The sequence below is a fragment of the Nicotiana attenuata genome, unplaced genomic scaffold, assembly GCF_001879085.1.
Source record: "Nicotiana attenuata strain UT unplaced genomic scaffold, NIATTr2, whole genome shotgun sequence".
Lineage (NCBI taxonomy): Eukaryota > Viridiplantae > Streptophyta > Magnoliopsida > Solanales > Solanaceae > Nicotiana > Nicotiana attenuata.
In genome coordinates this window covers 107,396-129,287 of record NW_017673377.1, presented here as the reverse complement: position 1 = coordinate 129,287, position 21,892 = coordinate 107,396, and the positions used below count along the sequence as shown (strand labels likewise).

The 21,892-nt window shown below is 35.4% G+C and overlaps 3 protein-coding genes and 1 pseudogene across 5 annotated transcripts; 2 read left to right on the top strand and 2 right to left on the bottom strand.

Moving 5' to 3' along the window:
* The first annotated feature begins 3,275 nt into the window (after positions 1 to 3,275).
* Positions 3,276 to 3,941, top strand: LOC109216198. Its single transcript, XM_019380332.1, has one exon. It carries the CDS (start codon positions 3,276 to 3,278, stop codon positions 3,939 to 3,941), a length of 666 nt encoding a protein of 221 aa, XP_019235877.1.
* Positions 3,942 to 4,213: 272 nt separating this feature from the next.
* LOC109216201 lies at positions 4,214 to 7,321 on the bottom strand (annotated as a pseudogene).
* A 2,304-nt stretch (positions 7,322 to 9,625) lies between these two features.
* On the top strand, positions 9,626 to 11,749 carry LOC109216197. Its single transcript, XM_019380331.1, has 4 exons — positions 9,626 to 9,648; positions 9,824 to 9,935; positions 10,321 to 11,145; positions 11,392 to 11,749. The coding sequence occupies exons 1-3, from the start codon at positions 9,626 to 9,628 to the stop codon at positions 11,134 to 11,136; spliced, it is 951 nt and encodes a 316-aa protein (XP_019235876.1). The 3' UTR covers positions 11,137 to 11,145; positions 11,392 to 11,749.
* A 691-nt stretch (positions 11,750 to 12,440) lies between these two features.
* LOC109216199 (ubiquitin-60S ribosomal protein L40) lies at positions 12,441 to 21,561 on the bottom strand. 3 transcript variants are annotated; one of them, XR_002066459.1, is made up of 11 exons: positions 21,401 to 21,561; positions 21,226 to 21,312; positions 21,052 to 21,154; positions 19,984 to 20,050; positions 19,868 to 19,898; positions 18,098 to 18,154; positions 17,826 to 18,022; positions 16,416 to 17,240; positions 15,470 to 16,159; positions 14,685 to 14,970; positions 12,441 to 14,601 (listed from the first exon to the last, which is right to left on the bottom strand). XR_002066459.1 is itself a non-coding variant. In XM_019380333.1 (5 exons), exons 1-5 carry the CDS (start codon positions 21,501 to 21,503, stop codon positions 19,872 to 19,874), a joined length of 387 nt encoding a protein of 128 aa, XP_019235878.1. In that variant the 5' UTR covers positions 21,504 to 21,559; the 3' UTR covers positions 19,723 to 19,871. The 3 variants fall into 3 exon arrangements, 1 of the variants encoding a protein (XP_019235878.1); XR_002066460.1 differs by lacking the exon at positions 18,098 to 18,154; XM_019380333.1 differs by lacking the exons at positions 12,441 to 14,601; positions 14,685 to 14,970; positions 15,470 to 16,159; ... (1 more) ...; positions 17,826 to 18,022; positions 18,098 to 18,154 and having other exon boundaries at positions 19,723 to 19,898; positions 21,401 to 21,559.
* Between the last annotated feature and the right edge of the window lie 331 nt (positions 21,562 to 21,892).

Sequence of the window (21,892 nt, the reverse complement as noted above, 5' to 3'; positions counted from 1 at the left end):
ACTACGAAATTCTAAAATATAGAGCATTGAGGTAGTCCAAGAAGTAAATATAACCACCCACGCCATATAAGATATGGTTATACACAACCGAATCGATCTTGAACAAGCACATGAACGAATCACCCTACAAAATCCGAAAACAAAAATGTAAGAAACGAGAAAAGAAGAATTTAGTATTTACCAAAATTGACACGTTCTAAGCTTTAATACAGTGCTTGTTGGGTCTTTAGAGATGATTCCACCCAAAATTGAAGCTTGATTCTTTTGCCTTCCCACTGAAAACCACTGTGGTCAAGGGGGTTGAGTGACAATGAAAAGAGATAGCAGAGAGAGTGGAGAGATGAGAGAGAATTTGGGCGGAAAAATGAGAGAGAAGTATTGTTTTCCAAATCCTATAGGTGATCCACAAGTTTTTAAAATGTTAAAAAGCTTCATCCACCTTAACCCACTCATTTAACTATTTTTCAATTTAAAAGAAAATGGGAGGTCACTTGACCAATTCAAGTGTTGAGGAGGCCTTCTTGACAATTCCTCTCAACATACCATACACATTTGCTCAGTCTACTCGGCGCTAGTATATTTTGTGGCATAATGCAATCAGAGACCACACTCACTAGCTTTGAAACAGTATTAGGGGCGGCAATGATTTCAGGCAGCTAGTTATCCTAGAAAATTTATATCATACTATCTTGCGTATAATAAAAGTTAGACTCTTAAGTTGTCCCAATCATCTCGGTTCTTCTAAATTTCGGCTCGAAACGATTGATTTTTCGGTTTTTTAGTTTTAGAACATCAAATAAGAGTACTAATACTATTAGGATTCTCATTTGATTTACACATTGGATTATTTATTCATTCTTGATCTTAATTATTTGATTGGTTGATCAACAATTAAACTTTATTTACATACGAAATTCAAACTTGAAAAAAGAATTTTATGATTGGAATAAAATTGAATAGAGCAAGTTCATAACATAGGTAATTGCATCATGATTCGAATTAGGATAGATTTATACCTATTTGTCTTAGGCAATTTCAACAGAAATTTGTTAGTGCATTCATTTTATATCTAATCCCTTAGGGGTGGTTTATAGGAGGTATTAAAAAAATAATGTAAATATTAGCTTTGTGCATTACTAGTCTCCAGGCCCGGATGGTATACACACTTTTTTTACCAGAAATATTGACATGTGATAAAAGACTCCTTTGTTTCTTACTGTGAAAAAGTTTTTTCCACTCAATCCCTTCCAAGTGGAATAAACAATACTTATCTATGCCTCATTCCTAAATTCACTAATGCAAACAATTGAAAAAATTTCAGACCTATTGGTCTTTGTAACACAGCTTATAAGGTAATTACTAAAATAATTGCTAATAGGCTGAAATCCTTCCTCCCTTTTCTCATTAGTCCCATGCAATCTAGTTTCATGAAAAATAGAAGAACCAGCGATAATGCTATTATCATACAAGAAATCATGGGTCTTCTTAAACATTCCAAAAGCTCAAACTTAAACATGCTCATCAAATTAGACCTTGAGAAAGCATTTGATAGATTGGAGTGGTCTTTTATTTATAAAACCCTTCAATACTTCAAATTCCCTCCTATGATAACTAAGCTAATCATGCATTGTATTACCACTAGTTCAATTGGGGTCCTAGTAAATGGTACAAAAATAAAATACTTTCAACCTAGTAGGGGTATTCTTCAAGGTGACCCCCTCTCTCCCTACATTTTTATCCTATGCATTGAACTCCTTTCTAGACTCATTAACTATCAAGTTGATCTTAGGAATTGGGACCCCATCAAAATAGGTCATAAGGGCCCCGCTTTCTCCCATTTACTATTTGTCGATGACATTACTCTAATGGGAAAAGCTAATCAAAAAACTAGTCAGTGTATTAAGAGATGCCTAGACTATTTCTCCAAAGAGTCTGGTCTAACAATAAACACTTCAAATCTAGAATTGTTATCCCTCCCCACTGCCCTAAGGAGGTATCAACCTATCTTCATTCTCTCTTTGGGATAAAATGTACCACGGAGTTTGGAAATTATCTGGGATTCCCTATCCTCAATAAAAATCCCAAGGCCAAAGACTTTCAATTCATTTTAGATAAATTACAAAATAGGCTCTCCCATTGAAAATGCTCTATCCTTAACATAGCGGGCCGTTCCACGCTAGTAACTAGTACACTAGGAGCAATTCCTTCTCATATAATGCAATATACCCTCCTTCCATCCAAAACACTCAAGTCCATTGATAGAATTCAAAGGAATTTTATTTGGGGTACTACTAATACTTCAAAAAAACTCCACCTCCTTAATTGGGACATGGTTACTAGGGTTAAAGGGGAGGGTGGCTTGGGTATCCGCAAGGCAAAGGAAAAAAACTTGGTCTCCCTCGCAAGCCTAGTGTGGAGACTGTTAAAAAACCCATCCTTGCCCTGGTGTCACCTTATTACATCTAAGTATGCCCACTTAAAAAATTTTACTAATCTCTCTTTCATTTGGAAATCCATTCTTCAAGGATGGAAACTTTGTAATAATGGAATCCTATGGCATCCCTCCAAAAACTCGTGCTTAACCGTTGGCTTAATAATTGGATTTATAATACACCTACCCTAAGGAGCACTATTGAGGGCCCTCTTAATATTTCTGATCTTCAACTCTCCCTAGGCAACCTTTATAAAGGAAAAGCATGGGACATTAGCAAAATTAGCTTTGAATTACCTCCTGATATTATCAACAATATTAATCTTACACCTACTCCGGCAAAAAATTCCATGGTTGATGACCTAAGTTGGAAGCTTAACTCCACTGGTGCTTTCTCCACAAAATCTTGCTATAAACTTCTCAATCAAGCCACCCCTCCTTCCAACTGTTATAAATGGATTTGGGACCTCCACTGCCCCAACAAAATTAAAATATTTCTATGGAAATGTAGTTACAACTGTGTCCCTTGTAGAGCTTACCTCAGTAAAATTGGCATAAACATGATGCAACTTGCACTACTTGTAGAATGGGCACTGAAGATATTCATCATATTTTTCTACACTGTACTTCTTCCCTACAATTCTGGAAGGCCATGGGCATTAGTTTTCAAATCAATATGGGAGACATAAACTGACTCTCTAAGCTTAGAGATGCCTTCATTAGTCAAAACTCCCATTTGATAAATTGGAAAACTCTTTTTCCTTTTTGCATCTGGGAAATTTGGAAGAATAGAAATAGTAATAATGTAAACAACCTCCAAGATCACCTCTCTATAAAAACTCCCATGCATTTTGCATGGGAATATCATTTCTTCACGGAAAGGCACCCCTTTAAAAACAAGACAATAACTGTTGAAACCAAGTGGCATAAACCCCCTATAAACACTATTAAACTTAACTGTGATGGTGCTTTCTTTTCTACTAAACATGCTGCAGGTATTGGTGGATCTTTTCGTAATAGGAATGGTGACTGGATCTTAGGTTACCAAAAAATGACTCATGCAGCCTCTCCCTTACATGCAGAACTCTTTGCCCTCCTGGAAGGACTAAAAATTGCACTAGACTTTAAAGATACAAACATGGAAATTGAGACGGATAGCACAGATGTTGTCAAACTACTATACGAAGAAGGCACTAACTTTCAAAATGTCATTCTTGAATGCAGATGGTTAATGCACCGGCTGAAGCTCCCGGTACTGAAGCACAGCTTTAGGGAAGGAAATGAAGTGGCTCATAGACTGGCTAAGGAAGCTTTGAAGAAACCTCCCAGTGACAAATGTTTTTGCCTTGCTCGTCCACCTCTGTTTGTGCAAAAAGAACTACAAAAGGACAAGCAGGACTCTTGTAATACTTTAAGAACTATCTCTACTAGTGTTTGTAATTTCCTTGCAACTTTGGGCAATAGTAATGCCCTCAAATCTATGTCTAACTCGTGTAACTCTTTTGTTTAGTAATATAATTATCGTGCTTTTATGTTCAAAAAAAAATGTATTAATTATATTCCTATTTGGTATTATCCTATGAATAACTAATACATAGTAAACCATGGTACTAGCAATGCAAAGGTTTGTAATACTTGCATAAATATGGTTAAAGAGATAATTACCCCTTAAATCCCTCAAAACACATTCCATATACTTTCCACCATATACTTTCCGGAATAATTTGAGTAGGCGAATAGAAATTGGAAGATTTCTATGACTATAATTACCTCGTTGCCTAGTAACCCAAATTAATTAATATATACTTAAACAAATATAAGATTAAAAAAAAGAGGAGAAAGATTCAAAATAAAGCTTGAGAATCTGTTATCAAAGTCTAGAGAAGAGACGAAAAGAGGTTCATCAGATCAATAGGATTATGCAACTTCGGGGCTCGAGCGGTGGCCTCCCTACTTAGGAGTAGGAGTAAGGTATGCGTACACACTACCCTCCCCAGACCCTACTTGTGGGATTCCACTGGGTTGTTGTTGTTGTTGTTGTCGGGGCTCGAGCGGTGCTGTTCCTTGGTGGTGGAGGATGTCCTCTCAAAAATGCTCTAAAAAGCGTAAGAGCTTGTGAAGGAGAAGTGTAGGGGACTTCATGAGCTGCACCCCTGACTGTAGCAAATGTTAAATATGTAATGTTTTTGCCTTCCCTTAGCCCTCCAAATGACCGACTCCACCCTCCAATCTGCAATTAATCAACAAATTATGCATGCACGTCTTTTCAGTGTTTGTAGATATGATTTCAAGATTTAAAGTTGGTGGATTTGGAACAACTGCATCAATATACATTTATTTTTTGCTATATGATTCATACTAGAAACTGTGAATGCAGTCACACCTTCTATTAAGGGCAAGATGGCAGTGCAGTAATAGAGGGGACATACCTGCAAACCATCATACCAAGGACCATATTTGTCTAAAGCAACTAGCTTTACATCTCGAGCAAGCAGCTTAGCAATTTTCCTAGTTTGGGTCAGTGGGATTTTTGAATCTTGATCTCCACTGTTAAAAACAAAGACATGCACAATCTTAGTCTTACTACAGAGTAGGAGCTTTAACAAATTGAAAACACCAGGACTGGATAGGAGGAAATTTGAGTATAGTAACTTCAAATTTTGTGATGAACTACCTGAAAAGCAGAACTTGGATATTCTCTTTTAGAATATTTGACAGTAGAGGTATAGTGTTTACAGCTAAATCTTCTCTCCGATAGTGAAGGTTCCTGCATTTTAGCATACTTGTCTTATAAATGCACAGGCAATAATGTAAACAAGAGAAAGTAAATGTTGCCGTAATACATAAAATAAACAAGGAAAGCATTCCCTGCCTACCAGTTCAAGCTTTTAGATAAGATGATTCACCCACTTTAGCGCAACAACAATAACAATCCAATAAAATCCCACAAGTGGGATATGGGGAGGGTAGTGTGTACGCAGACCTTACCCCTACCCGGGAGTAGAAAAGTTGTTTCTGATAGACCCTCCACTCAAGAAGACGAAAAGAGACAATAGATCAGTAACAACAACAGAAACCAGAAAAATAATAACAGCATTGCAAGAGCCAGAAAATAGATGGAAAAGCAAGAACAATAACCAGTAATAAAGGTCCGGTACTATGAAAAACGGAAAAATAGTATGAACACTACATGAACCACTAGCAGTAGAAAGTAAAGGGAAGGAGAGAACTGACCCCAAACAAAAATCCCAGGCATATGGCAGGTAAGTGGTGTTGGCATGTAGTGCCTTTTGAACATCTGGCTTATTAAGGTACAGATATATCCTATCCGTAAGGCATGGATCAGCAGCTATTCCTACTGCATTCTTAACAAACTGTCAAAAGAATAGCTGCGAAAGGTTAGCTGCAATTGCAAAAAGTTGAATTATGTCATAAAAACAATTAGATTTCCTACCTTTCCATGTATTGTGGCAAGGGCTCTCAATTGTCCTGCTGCACCAGAAGATACACATGTTGGCGCGAGCAGATCCCCCATATCTATATCATTTCCCATCTCCTCGTCTGTGAGTTCCGAAACTTTCATGCACTCGTTAGATACATTATTATGTATTGATTCCAACAAGAACCTCGTTTCGTTACAGATTTTTCTTCTCATTGTAAGCAGTTCATCAGAAATGGCACCATGTGACCATAGATATTCAGCAGACTTCACACTTATTTCTAGATCTAGTAGTGGATTCCCCAGCTGCAAAATTCATTTTATTAAGTGAAGATTTGAATGTGCAACAATTACCAAGAGACAGTTCAAGGAATCAAGGGTAATGTAAATATTACTGCAATTGATTTAAGGTTGATTGGTTTAACATTGGGCTTTCTGTTGTGATCAAGCAGCAATACTGTGAGCTGTGGTATATAGTGACCTGATAACCAAAAACAAATTAGTTAACAAATCATTACAACCAAAAAGCAAAATGGACATAGGCAAGTTAAGTTCAGGTATATTAACCTGCATAACTCTCCCCAGCTAAGTACACGTCGGAGTTTCTATTTTGGGGGAATTTCTTGAACCAGTTGAGAATGAATTGGACATTCTCCTTAGCTGTAAAGGATTAAAAAGAGTAAAATTAAAGATTTTCTGGCAATGACTTACTAATATTATTGGTATTTCAAGTAAACTGGTATACCAGTTGCCGTATCATCCCAATTGGTGTAGTCTAAGCTTGTATTTGAGTATGAAAATCCTACTCCAATCGGGGACTCCACGTATAACATGTTCGATACTGTTTCATAGCAATTAAAAATTAGCCATTGTTATCCAATTTTCAGGTATAAAATCTTTCAATATGATCATTCAGGAAACAAGAAACATTACCCAAATTCCAGGAAAATACTTGTTTTTCATTAGGTTTCCATCAATCCCTGGCTGAAATGGACCGTGCTCCATAAAAGCACCAAAACCCACAGATGAACAACCAGGGCCTAATATTTTGAATACAACCAAATTAATATTTACAGTTGTTAAAACTATAAATCAAGGTTATTAGAAAAATGTACCTCCATTGAGCCAAACAGTAAGGGGAAGTGACGCTGCATTTTCTGAATCTGCTTCGACAAAGTAATAAAATAGAGCTCTGCCATGTTGAGAATTTGTAACAATATAACCAGAGTATTGTTTGAAGAAAATATTTGGGGGCTGTCTAGGAAGAGAAGTTATGAGCTCAGCACTTGATTTGTAGTAAAAGAAGGAAGAAAAGATAGTGATGACATAGAAGCAAGGAACCATTTCAGATGGAAAGAGTGAACGAGTACAATAATTGTATCCCTGCAGATTGATATCCGTTAATGTTAACTTAAGATATCCAATTACTATTATTTATAAGAAAGTAGGATTTGAATAATACATCAACCTTTAAATATGTGCTACTGCCAAGAATATTATATTCTCACCTACCTCAAAGAAATTCAACCAAGTACCTTATACGTCTCTCGCCTAAGATAAAACAATCTACCATAGCTCAAAAAAAAGAGGAAACAATTAGTACTTAATCTCTTTGCCTCTACAAAAGTTCCTACTATAGTCACATATGATCTTCAATACAGTTTCATTTAACTGTTAGACCACACTTCCAGATATCAAAAATTAGGTTCGCTTTATTTGGACTAATCTTGCTGAAAATTAGGGGGAAAGTGCACGGTTAGCCACTAATAACACATGTATTTACTTTTAAGCCACTGTTTAAAATGTCTTTAGTCTTTAGCTACTGTTTTAATAAACTTTAACTGCCCGGACGAAAATACCCTTCTGCTCATGTCCTTAACTTTTGAAATTAACTTCAGGACTACATGTCCTTAACTTTTGAACTTAACTTCAGGACTACATGTCCTTAACTTTTGAACTTAACTTCAGGACTTCAACATGTCCTTAACTTTTGAACTTGTAACTGTAAGTTGAGGACCAAGTGTCCTTAACTTTTGAGCTTGTTAGTCTAAGTTCGGGACCTATTGTCTTTAACTTTTGGGCTTCTTAGCCTAAGCTCAGGACCTATTGTCCTTAACTTTTGAGCTTGTTAGTCTAAGTTCAGGACTTCAGGACCTATTATCCTTAACTTTTGAACTTGTAACTGTAAGTTCAGGACCTATTGTCCTTAACTTTTGGGCTTCATAGCTTAAGTTCAGGACCTATTGTCCTTAACTTTTGAGCTTGTTAGTCTAAGTTCAGGACTTTAGGACCTATTGTCCTTAACTTTTAAATTTGTAACTGTAAGTTCAGGACTTGTTGTCCTTAACTTTTGAGCTTGTTAGTCTAAGTTCAGGACCAAGTGTCCTTAACATTTGAACTTGTAACTCTAAGTTCAGGACCAAGTGTCCTTAACTTTTGAAACGACTAGTTTAATTAGCATACCACTGAAGCTCACAAACCAGAACCAAGACAAATTAAAAAGAAGAAAAGAACAACGAAATGAAGAGGACGTGCCAAGAAACGAGCACCTCTGCTGCTAGATCCACAGCTTCTAATGAAAGCAAGGTGGAAACAGAAAGTACTAAAATCTTTGCTGGTCTTCTAACCGAGCAGAGAATCTAAACTATCTTCGTTAGAGGATAGACGTGCATTGCTGGAGATAGAAGAAAGGGTAACACATTCTTTTCATATTAATTTTAATAGACTAGTGGCTACTATTTCTAAGCATTAAAAATGTTGGATAAAAAGTAAATACCACTTTAAAAAGTGGCTACCCCACACAATTTTTACGAAAATTAGAGGTGGCAATTTGAGCCCAAACCCATTCAACCCGCCCAACTCACCCAGAGATTAATGGGTTAGGCTACAAACATTTCAGCTCATGGGTCAATTTGGGCTGAGCCCAAGTTAACCCATTATTTTTTATAGGAATTTTTACCTCCTATAGCAAAGATTAACACCTTATTTATTTAGCTAGCGTTTGGCCATAGATCCCAAATTTATTTTGAAAAATCTGATTTGGGTGAAGTTTGGTTTGAAGATGAAAATGTGTTTGGACATACGTTTTCAAAACATATTTTCCAACTTTATTTTGGAAAAACACGTATATAATTCCCAAGTTTTGGGATTTTGGCCCAAAATCAGCAATTGGGGTAATTTTGGGATTTGGGGTTTGGGATTTGGGATTTTGCCAAAATGTGGGCAACATTTATGGCCAAACATGAGTTTTGAAAATAAATCCCAAATTTATTTTGGCAAAACTCATGGCCAAACGGGTCCTTAAAATAAATACCATTTAAATAAATTATATTCTATAGATACCTTTTATGGTTTATAGCAAAATTTCTAATTTTGGTTATCTCCTACACTTAAGCCACTAAAGACGCTATGTTTTATTTTTCTCTCTCCCTTCTCAGATTTTTCTCTCTCATAGTTACCGTTTTTCATACAACTTCTCAATTCACGTTCATCCTCTCTCTATTTTGATACAATCTATTTTCTTTCCTATTCCCTATAAACACGCTCAAAACCAGAGAAACCTCCTCACCCACACCGCTGCTTCCTCCTTCCCCAATCTCGGCGTAAACCCTAATCTCCTCTAGATTTTACTCATTTGTTTCTATAATTAGTGTGGTAAGCATTTAACTTTTTTGATTTTCGCTATTTTTGCTTATTCTCAACATCACTACTCACCAAATTTTCTCTAATCAACAGTATCCAAGCGTATTCTCACAATGTCTGAGAATACACCCCGCAAGTTGATTACTAGAGGTATACCCACTAAAATTCTCAATTTCGATGGGCCCTCTTTCTCCTTGCAAATCACTCAAGGGGAATTGGATGCAGGTTTAGCCAAAAATATGGCATTGGAGAAGAGAACAAAATCTCGACATGACAATTTCAAAGAAACCCAAGTCGAGAAATCATTGAAGGAAACAAGATTTCCCATTGCGGAAAAGAGAAAAAAAACGTATTTCTGAAGCTTCATTTGTCAAGGGGAAGGAGGTTGAAGCAAGTAAAAGCTCGGATACATTGGAAGAAAAGGTAATTTCTGATGTATTCATCTGTATTATTGATGTATTCATCTGTATTTATATGTATAAACCTGTTGAATTCTGTGTTCAAAAAGGATATTCAATGTATTTTTGTACTTATAGAGATCATGATACAGATATGTATATGTATTCTGATGTATTCTTATAGTTATATTTATAAGGATTTTCAAAGTTCCCATCACTGTTTTATTCTAATTGCAATGTCTTTATTTGTTGTATCCGTATGTACTATTTTAGTACATATATTTCTATCACTGATATCTTACTCCAGTTTATTTTTGCAGTCTGTATTTAGTTGTATTCATGTCAGTTGTACTATGAAATATGTGTTGTATTCAGCTGTATTTATATGTGTTTATTCTTGTTAAATGCAGGGAATTAAGCTGATTGTGAAAAAACAGCCTATATTTGCACCGCAGATCAGTATATATACTAACACTGACATAGTCTCCGAGCTAAAAGAAAATCTTACTCCAAAGCAGTACAAACAACTGGGTAATACTTATTTTGGAAATTTCCTTCAAATGAAGCGTTGTGAAGTCCAACAGCAACTCTTCAGATGCTTCATGGCTCTCCAGTTAGAAGGAAGTCCTGACAATGTATTTGCAATACACGTCAATGGTACTTCATTATCTTTCTCAATAAGGGAGTTTGCGCTTGTGACTGGCCTCAAATGTGTTGGTAACCCTGCTGATTTTGAGTTCAATGAAAAGGTTCCTAACCGGATTATTGAGACTTACTTTGGAGGTGCCAATCTTGTCAAAAAGAAAGATTTGATGGAATGCTTTGCTGACAAGAATTGGGGTCACGACAACGATGGGGATGCCTTAATGAAAGTGTTGTATTTAATACACACTTTCATTTTTTCATCCGAAAAGAACAGCACAACCATCCCAAGGCTACATTTTTACTTGGTCGAGAGTGGGCGCTATTCTGAATATCCATGGGGTATAAAAGTATTTGAAACCCTAACAAAATCTATTAGCAAGAAGATGGATGCTCAGAAGAAGTACTACAGGATAGCTGGGATGCCTCTAGCTATGCAAGTGTGGTTTTATAAGAGCTGTTCAAAAGTAGATCCCAAAATTGCACTCCGAGTTGATAACGTGATCCCCAGAATACTCAATTGGAGATCCACCGGTAATCAGCCAAACTTTGCTTATCTGATGAACGGCATGTTCAATGACTAGGGAAACATGGTAATTTACAATTTGTATCCTGGCTAGTTTACAATTTACTAATCATTAATGCTGCATACATTTGCATACAGTTATTGTTGCATACAGTTGAATACAGTTGTTACTACCTTCATAAGTACTGCTGCATACAGTTGCATATAATTTACTAATCATTATTGTTGCCTTCATTTGAATACAAATTATATTTTGATTCCAGATTTGCATACATCCATTGTAGTAAGACTTTGATTGTATTTCGTTTTTCAGATTGTTTACAAGGACATCCATCCAACCGATATAGAGCTTGCCGTTATTCAGATTCCTCCAGTAGGCGTTGCTGATGAGAATAGTCCTACTCCTACAAGAAGAAACATGCTGCAAGTGTTGGTCCATCTTCATCACCGCCCCATAAAAAGCGCAAGGAACAGATTATTCATCCCTCAAATACAGAGAATCAATCCAAGATTCCTCCTGTTGGTGTATCTGAAATTGCACAAAATGTTCTGCATCACAATCAGCTGGCAGATTCCAAAAGTGATGAAGTATCTTTTTTGAGGAAAGACCTAAATTCATTCAAAGAATACGTGAGTTTTTTATCCACACATTAAACATTACAGTTTAGTGCTTAACATTCGTATATTTTTGGCGCACTTTTCTAATTATTCCTGTCTTGCTAAGGTTGTGGGCGAGTTCAAGTCTCTGAGATCATTGATCAGTGATAACTTTAAGATGCTTTCTGACCATCTTCAAGATAATCAGAAAAAAGAAAGCTTAATTCAAGATAATCAGAAAAAAGAAAGCTTACACCAGAGAAAGGAAACCACAGGGAGACGTGATGATGGTATTGAAATGCCATATGATGCCAACTTGCAAGATATTCCAAAAGGTCACAGAGAGACTGATGCAGTTGTCGGCGATAATGTTGAGGTTTAATAGTTTTTAACCTCTTTAGTATATGTTTATATCTCCTGTTTGCTCTTATTCGGATTAATCATATATAAAATAATTTTGTAACATTGTGAAATACAAGTATATACAGAAAAATTCAATATTTTTAATTATCTTAATCCTATATGCATTTGTATTTTTCTGACTTTAATTCTACATAATTATTGTGCTCTTCGCATGTTGTATCTACATGTATTCATATATATTACAACATGATACTTGTATACATTTAAGTAATGTTATAACTTTCAGCTAGATGCATTTAAATTCTGCCCAAAATATGTAATGTATTTATATGTATTCAGATGTATTCTTAATATGTTGTCCAATGTATTTAAATTCTCTACGTAAATACAGCCTCAGCAAAATACAAATTCAAGATCAAATATGTATTATATTTATATGTATTTAACTGTATTCATACAGTTAGTTACTACACCAACATTGATGCATACGTCTAACAGAATACAGCGGTTAATGCTCTTTGTGTGGAGTCAAGAGTGGAGGGGAATACTACATCAGATGTGTCGTGCAACATACCACCTATAGGCCAAGAGGGTGTATCTACAGATTACTATGTATCTCAATTTGAGCTGGACGACAAGTTTCTTCCCAGTCAAATTTCAGAAACTAGAATTGTGACACATAACAGTGCAAAAAAAGTTGAATCAACCCCAGTACCATCTCATAGGAATCGGCGACCAAGTAGATGGTATTCTTCGCCTTACGAGTCTAACTTCGACTCCGCAGGTTAGTGTTTTATAAACTAATGATCTATTTCCCCGTGGTTTTTATAATTAAAAGTCTTTATTCATGAATTCAATGAACAACAGGTACCTCAGTATAGTTGACCCCCATTTTTGGAAAAAGACACTCCTTTGAGGATGATTCAATAACGGGGACACATCCTACATTAATCATTCAGAAATACGACAAATGGGTTCGTGATGGTCTTCTCGCTAAACATGAACAGAAGTGACTTTTTCCCCGGTATGTCTATTACATATTTATATTTTAAAAAATGGATATAATATTTTTTTATATCATACTTGTAGAAGTAATTTGGAAGACCATTACAAGAAGAACAAGTCAACACTTCATATACCATTGAATTTTGGAGTTGATCAAGTCAATTCAAAAAATTGATTTTACCATCTATCGTTTGACGTTAAAAACTATGGGATGACAATGTAAGTTTCACCCCTTCCTACTCCACTATAATTCATTTCTTTAGTATTGGTTTGTCTAATTGTATAATTCACAAATTGAGCTCTCACACAAATTTGTCTTACATTATTTTTATGTATTCAATTGTACTCAGATGTATCTTTTACATCTGCTGTATTTAATTGTATTCAGTTGTATTTTAACATTACTCAGTAGTTGTAAATAACAGATGTTTTTAGCTGAATCTGTATGGTGTATTTAATGGTATCATTATTCTTGAATAACTGCTGTATTTTACTGCATTCAGATGTATTTTAAAAGTTCTCAGTAGTTGTAACTAACATATGTATTTCAGTACTATGTATTTAATTGCCTCATTAGTCTTGAATAACAACATGTATTTAAATATATTTAGATGTATTTTAATATTACTAGGTAGTTGTAAATAACAAATGTATTTAACTGAATCTGTATGATGTATTTAATGGCCTCATTATTCTGAATACACTTAAATACAGCAGTTATTCAAGAATACATCTGAATACACTTAAATACAGCATACAGATTCAGTTAAATACATCTGTTATTTACAACTACCTAGTAATATTAAAATACATCTAAATATATTTAAATACATGTTGTTATTCAAGACTAATGAGGCAATTAAATACATAGTACTGAAATACATCTGTTAGTTACAACTACTGAGAACTTTTAAAATACATCTGAATACAGTAAAATACAGCAGCTATTCAAGAATAATGATGCCATTAAATACACTATACAGATTCAGCTAAAAACATCTGTTATTTACAACTACTGAGTAATGTTAAAATACAACTGAATAATTAAATACAGCAGATGTAAAAGATACATCTGAGTACAATTGAATACATAAAAATAATGTAAGACAAATTTGTGTGAGAGCTCAATTTGTGAATTATACAATTAGACAAACCAATACAAAAGAAATGAATTATAGTGGAGTAAGAAGGGGTAAAACTTACATTGTCATCCCATAGTTTACCGTCAAACATTAGAAGGTAAAATCAATTTTTTGAATTGACTTGATCAACTCCAAAATCCAATGGTATATGAAGTGTTGACTTGTTCTTCTTGTAATGGTCTTCCAAATTACTTCTACAAGTATGATATAAAAAAATATTATATCCTTTTTTTAAAATATAAATATGTAATAGACATACCGGGAAAAAAGTCACTTCTGTTCATGTTTAGCGAGAAGACCATCACGAACCCATTTGACGTATTCCTGAATGATTAATGTAGGATGTGTCCCCGTTATTGAATCATCCTCAAAGGGGTGTCTTTTTCCAAAAATGGGGGTCAACTATACTGAGGTACCTGTTGTTCATTGAATTCATGAATAGAGACTTTTAATTATAAAAACCATGGGGAAATAGATCATTAGTTTATAAAACACTAACCTGCGGAGTCGAAGTTAGACTCGTAAGGCGAAGAATACCATCTACTTGGTCGCCGATTCATATGAGATGGTACTTGGGTTGATTCAACTTTTTTTGCACTGTTGTGTATCACAATTCTAGTTTCTGGAATTTGACTGGGAAGAAACTTGTCGTCCAGCTCAAATTGAGATACATAGTAATTTGTAGATACACCCTCTTGGCCTATAGGTGGTATGTTGCACGGCACCTCTGATGTAGTATTCCCCTCCACTCTTCACTCCACACAAAGAGCATTAACCACTGTATTCTGTTAGACGTATGTATCAATGTTAGTGTAGTAACTGACTGTATGAATACAGTTAAATACATATAAATACAATACATATTTGATCTTGAATTTGTATTTTGCTGAGGCTGTATTTACGTGGAGAATTTAAATACATTGGACAACATATTAAGAATACATCTGAATACATATAAATACATTGCATATTTTGGGCAGAATTTAAATGCATCTAACTGGAAGTTATAACATTACTATATAGAGGAAGCTTAAATGTATACAAGTATCATGTTGTAATATATATGAATACATGTAGATACAACATGCAAAGAGCACAATAATTATGTAGAAATAAAGTCAGGAAAATACAAATGCATATAGGATTAAGATAATTAAAAATACTGAATTATTCTGTATATACTTGTATTTCACAATGTTACAAAATTGTTTTATATATGATTAATCCGAATAAGAGCAAACATGAGATATAAACATATACTAAAGAGGTTAAAAAATGTTAAACCTCAACATTATCGCCGACAACTATATCAGTCTGTCTGTGACCTTTCTAAATATCTTGCAAGTTGGCACCATATGGCATTTCAATACCATCATCACGTCTCCCTATGGTTTCCTTTCTCTGGTGTAAGCTTTTTTTTTGTTGATTGTCTTGAAGATGGTCAGAAAGCATCTTAAAGTTATCATTGATCAATGATCTCAGAGACTTGAACTCGCCCACAAACTTAGCAAGAAAGAAATAACTAGAAAAGTGCGCCAAAAATTTACGAATGTTAAGCACTAAACTGTAATGTTTAATGTGTGGATAAAAAACTCACGTATTCTTTGAATGAATTTAGATCTTTCCTCAAAGAAGATACTTCATCATTTTTGGAATCTGCCAGCTGATTGTGATGCAAAACATTTGTGCAATTTCAGATACACCAACAGGAGGAATCTTGGATCGATTCTCTGTATTTGAGGGATGAATAATCTGTTCCTTGCGTTTTTTATGGGGCGATGATGAAGATGGACAAACACTTGCAACATGTTTCTTCTTACACTAAAGATCAGGTATAGGAGAAAAATCATCTGATTCCTCCGCCGACTTGTCTGAATGAGTAGGAGTAGGACCGTTCTCAACAGCAACGCCTACTGGAGGAATCTGAATAACGGCAAGCTCTATATCGGTTGGGTGGATGTCCTTGTAAACAATCTGAAAAACGAAATACAATCAAAGTCTTACTATAATGGATGTATGCAAATCTAGAATCAAAATGTAATTTGTATTCAAATGAAGGCAGCAGTAATGATTAGTAAATTATATGCAACTATATGCAGCAGTACTAACGAAGGCAGCAATAACTATATTCAACTGTATGCAGCTGTATGCAGCAATAACTGTATGCAAATGTATGCAGCATTAATGATTAGTAAATTGTAAACTAGCCAGGATACAAATTGTAAATTACCATATTTCCCTTGTCATTGATATGTCGTTCATCAGATAAGCAAAGTTTGGCTGATTACCAGTGGATCTCCAATTGAGTATTCTGGGACCACGTTATCAACTCAGAGTGCAATTTTGGGATCAACTTTTGAACAGCACTCATAAAACCACACTTGCATAGCTAGAGGCATCCCATCTATCATGTAGTACTTCTTCTGAGCATCCATCTTCTTGCTAATAGATTTTGTCAGGCTTTCAAATGCTTTTATACCCCATGGATATTCAGAATAGTGCCCACTCTTGACCAAGTAAAAATGTAGCTTTCGGATGGTTGTGTTGTTCTTCTCGGATGAAAAAATAAAAGTGTGTATTAAATACAACACAGCTATCTTTAAGGCATCCACATCATTGTCGTGACCCCAATTCTTGTCAGCAAAGCATTCCATCAAATCTTTCTTTTTGACAAGATTGGCACCTCCAATGTAAGTCAATAATTCGGTTAGGAACCTTTTCATTGAACTCAAAATCAGCAGGATTACCAACATATTTAAGGCCAGTCACAAGCGCAAACTTCCTTATTGAAAAAGATAATGAAGTACCATTGACGTGTATTGCAAATACATTGTCAGGACTTCCTTCTAACTGGAGAGCCATGAAGTATCTGAAGAGTTGTTGTTGGACTTCACAACGATTCATTTGAAGGAAAATTTTCAAAACAAGTATTGCCCAGTTGTTTGTTCTGCTCTGGAGTAAGATTTTCTTTTCGCTCGGAGACTATGTCAGTGTTAGTATATACACTGATATGCGGTGCAAATATAGGCTTTTTTTTCACAAACAGCTTAATTCCCTGCATTTAACAAGAATAAATAAATATAAATATAGCTAAATACAACACATATTTCATAGTACAACTGACATGAATACAACTAAATACAGACTGCAAAAATAAACTGGAGTAAGATATCAGTGATAGAAATATATGTACTAATATAATACATACGCATACAACAAATAAAGACATTGCAATTAGAATAAAATAATGATGGGAACTTTGAAAATCCTTATAAATACAACTATCTGCATTTGACAAGAATAAATAAATATAAATACAGCTGAATACAACACATATTTCATACAACAACTGACATGAATACAACTAAATACAGACTGCAAAAATAAACTGGAGTAAGGTATCAGTGATAGAAATATATGTACTAATATAATATATACGCAAACAACAAATAAAGACATTGCAATTAGAATAAAACAATGATGGGAACTTTGAAAATCCTTATAAATACAACTATAAGAATACATATACATATCTGTATCATTGATTTCTATAAGTACAAAAATACATTGAATATCCTTTTTGAACACAGAATTCAACAGGTTTATACATATAAATACAGATGAATACAGCAGAAATTACCTTTTCTTCCAGTGTATCCGAGCTTTTACTTGCTTCAACCTCCTTCCCCTTGACAAATGAAGCTTCAAAAATATATTTTTTCCTCTTTTTTGCAATGGGAAGTCTTGTTTCCTTCAATGATTTCTCGACTTGGGTTTCTTCGAAATTGTCATGTCGAGATTTTGTTCTCTTCCCCAATGCCATATTTTTGGCTAAACCTGCATATAATTCCCTTTGAGTGATTTGCAAGGAGAAAGAGGGCCCATCGAAATTGAGAATTTTAGTAGGTGTACCTCTAGTAATCAACTAGCGGGGTGTATTCTCAAACATTGTGAGAATACGCTTAGATACTGTTGATTAGAAAAAATTTGGTAAGTAGAGATGTTGAGAATAAGCAAAAATAGCGAAAATCAAAAAAATTAAATACTTACACCACTAATTATAAAAACAAATGAGTAAAATCTAGAGGAGATTAGGGTTTACGCCGAGATTGGGGAAGGAGGAAGCAGCGGTGTTGGTGAGGAGGTTTCTCTGGTTTTGAGCGTGTTTACAGAGAATGGGAAAGAAAATATATTGTATCAAAATAGAGAGAGGATGAACGTGTATTGAGAAGTTGTACGAAAAACGGTAACTACGAGAGAGAATCTGAGAAGGGAGAGAGAAAAATAAAATATAGCGTCTTTAGTGGCTTAAATATAGTAGATAACCAAAATTAGAAATTTTGCTATAAACCATACAAGGATTGAAGCTTTAAGCAATCAAGGAAAAAAAAGCCAAACATTAACATATAGCACACTACCGGAACAGAGTTGCATATACCTTTTACTCGCATGAAGTTCCACCAAGTAGTATGGTGGGTAAGTTTTCCCTTTTCTTGGGCTTTATGCCGTACAAATCCATATTAGTCAAAATTGGCACCTGATTACTAGCCTGTTTGGCAAAGCTTCTTTTTGGCCAAAAGTGCTTCTTTTTTTTGCCAAAAGCACTTTTGGCCAAAAATTGAGGTGTTTGGCCAAGCTTTTGGAAGGAAAAAAAATGCTTTTGAGGAGAAGCAGAAGCAATTTTGGAGAAGCAGATAAAAGTAGCTTCTTTCCAAAAGCACTTTTTTGAGAAGCACTTTTGAGAAAAATACACTTAGAAGCAATTTTTTAAAGCTTGGCCAAACACTAATTGCTGCTCAGAAGTGCTTTTCAAACTAATTAGCCAAACATAAACTGCTTCTCACCAAAAGTATTTTTGAGAAAAGCACTTTTGGAAAAAAGCACTTCTCAAAATAAGCTGAATTTTGCAGCTTGGCCAAACAGGCTATACGTAAAGCTATGAAAAATGAGTCTTTCTCCTTTCCTTTTTAAACTGATTCTAAGCTAGAGGCAGCAACAGAATGCCTTACTCTAATAGGAAAACAGTTGGAATTGTTGCTGAAGAAATGGAACTAGAAATGGGATACAGCAAGTATTAAGTTATGGAAGATTACTTCTCTTTGGGTGAAAACTCGGGGTTAAAAGCATCAAGTGAGTTTATGGTTTCTAAAAGCTTCCCCTGTATTTTTTTTCTCTATTCATCTTCTAGATCTCTTTCTATCCAAAGCCGTCTAAAAGCCAACGTACCCCCTTCCCCAGGCTAAAATTTTGCCAGAAATGGGTACTACCCAAGTGTGGTCGCCATTTGGAAAGTCGAGCATCTTTTATATGAGGTCTGAGAAAAGATAAACATGTTTGTGCAACCCCTTAACTCCAATGACAGTTGCTAGTCCATGCATACTTGATCAGGAAGGGAACTCTATGATCAACTTAAGATAAGGAGCGCTAAAACGCGTGGTTTCATGTATACCGCTGCTTATAACTGAAAAAGAAGCAACTGATGACGTGCTTCAAAGCATACGGCTTGAACCAACCAACTATTTTGCAGTCGATCAGACTCAGTTAAGTAGATTAAAAAGTAACGCAAATGGGTAAAATTTTAAAACTTATGTATAGACGCCGAAGGACTGACCAAAGTCAACAAGCAAATAAAAAACAAAAGAGTGCCAAATTTTAAAGCGTCTTGACAGCAAATGCAACCACCTGTTTACTTGATCTTCTTCTTTGGCCTCAACTGCAATAAAAGTAGGAAATAGAAGGACCATTTAATATAGTGTCCAGTAACGCACAACGTTACACAAGATTGACCAAGAACAAACCTGGTTGCTATGGCCACACTTCTTTTTCCTGCAGTTGACAGCACGAGGATGCAAACGCGCATAGCACCTGCAGCAAAAGAAAAAGGCATAAATACACCCAAGAGTTTCAACGAAAGAATAAAAAGACCACAACTCGTTATTCACGCAACTTAACCCATTAGAAGGCAAAATCATAGCAGTATCAAAGAAAGAATAAATAGACCACAACTTGTTAGTCACGCAACTTAACCCAACAGAATGCAACATCATAGCGCGTGGACCAGTGAGAGGGCCCAGAAATAATTTAAAGGGAAAGACTTCATTTTAGCACCAAAAGTTTGTTTAGTCGTGCAATTATCGTACGATCCCCTCATGAGATTACAATGAGAAAAACTGATATGTTCGATAGTCACTCAGAACAAGCAGAAAATGTCATGCATGCCATATTCAAGCCACTACCTTGGCCAGGATAGCTTCAAATCATGTCTACCAAAATAGTACACTCAAAAGTATATCAAAAAGCAAACAAGGGCATCAGAGAGCTATACTAACGAATCTGTAGGTGGTTGATAAGGTAGTATTTGGCAGGTTCCTATCTCTGCCATGCCCTCAAAGCATCATCACTTTCTAGTTTCTTCTTCGGTTCACATCACATAACGTTCTAAATTATCTTAATATCTTAGCTAAGTACAATGCTCTGAGGCACACAAATTAGAATAAAAGCAGCAGCAAGTAGACATTAATTTTCTTGTGCAAGATGCAACTTCACCGTAAGATCATAGAGGTGAAAGATAGAGGTGAAGAATATAGAGGTGAAAGAAAATCACCATGTGTTACAAGTGATAACAAGAAAATGAAATGCCATCTACAAGCTTGAGCTCACACGAAAACAATTGTATGTCACCACAAAAACATTCTTGAACAGGCCATCTTAGAGATTTGACATTTCAGAGATAAATTATTTTTCGGCTCTAGAGGAACAGACTACATGAATCCCCTATATCCAATTCTCATGAAATCAGGTCAATATCGTTCCAAAAGTAAACATAATACGTGAAATCAAGTCTTTTTTTGTTCAGGAGAACTTACTTGCGGCAGATCATCTTATCCTGGTTGTACTTCCGGGCCAAAGCCATAAGAGACGGTTCAATAATCCCACCTCGAAGCCTCAGCACAAGATGCAAAGTGGACTCTGTTTTTCATTAGGAAAAATAATTAACCAAAAAAAAAAAAAATCAGTTTCCAATTTCATTCAACACTGACCTTTTTGGATATTATAATCTGCAAGCGTACGGCCATCTTCAAGCTGTTTACCAGCAAATATCAGACGTTGCTGGTCCGGTGGAATCCCTATAAAGTATCCATCAATCAGATACCTTTATTATTTCACAATTACTATGAAAGATAAGAAAAAAGTGAGAAAATTACAAGTGAATACCTTCCTTATCCTGAATCTTAGCCTTGACATTGTCAATGGTGTCACTCGATTCGACCTCTAGGGTTATGGTCTTCCCTGTTAAGGTTTTCACGAAGATCTGCATCTTTGGTTCTCTTTGCTATTTGCACTTCATCCCGTTACCAGAGAGCTTATAGCGATGCTGTTTAGGGTTTTGAGAAGCATTAATTTCATTTACCTCCACTCCAGATTGCATAATTACAAATACCTCCTAGAGTTTTTTGAACGTATCTATTTAGAGATGGCACCGGGGCGGGGCTGGGCGGGTTGAGAGTAGAAACTTAACTAGCAAAACTTTAACCTGCACCGCATAGCATTTCTTCTGCTTTCAACCCGCCTGGCCCCACAAAAAGAGATTTATATTGTTACTTTGCTAAAACACATCGTGGATATGGTATTAGCTATTTGTATCGTCAGTTTAACTTCTAAAATAACATTAATTTTTAATACTAAGAATTTGTTCACTCCTTTTCT

Excerpts from the sequence above, each read along its gene's own strand:
- LOC109216198 (XM_019380332.1), top strand. The coding sequence starts at position 3,276 with ATGCATTTTGCATGGGAATATCATTTCTTCACGGAAAGGCACCCCTTT.
- LOC109216199 (XM_019380333.1), bottom strand. The coding sequence starts at position 21,503 with ATGCAGATCTTCGTGAAAACCTTAACAGGGAAGACCATAACCCTAGAG. Across the intron at positions 21,313-21,400 it reads TAAGATTCAGGATAAGGAAG|GGATTCCACCGGACCAGCAA; the intron begins GTATTCACTTGT and ends GATACTTTATAG. Across the intron at positions 19,899-19,983 it reads AGTGTGGCCATAGCAACCAG|TTGAGGCCAAAGAAGAAGAT; the intron begins GTTTGTTCTTGG and ends CTTTTATTGCAG.
- LOC109216197 (XM_019380331.1), top strand. The coding sequence starts at position 9,626 with ATGTCTGAGAATACACCCCGCAA. Across the intron at positions 9,649-9,823 it reads TCTGAGAATACACCCCGCAA|GAAACAAGATTTCCCATTGC; the intron begins GTTGATTACTAG and ends AAATCATTGAAG. Across the intron at positions 9,936-10,320 it reads CGGATACATTGGAAGAAAAG|GGAATTAAGCTGATTGTGAA; the intron begins GTAATTTCTGAT and ends TGTTAAATGCAG.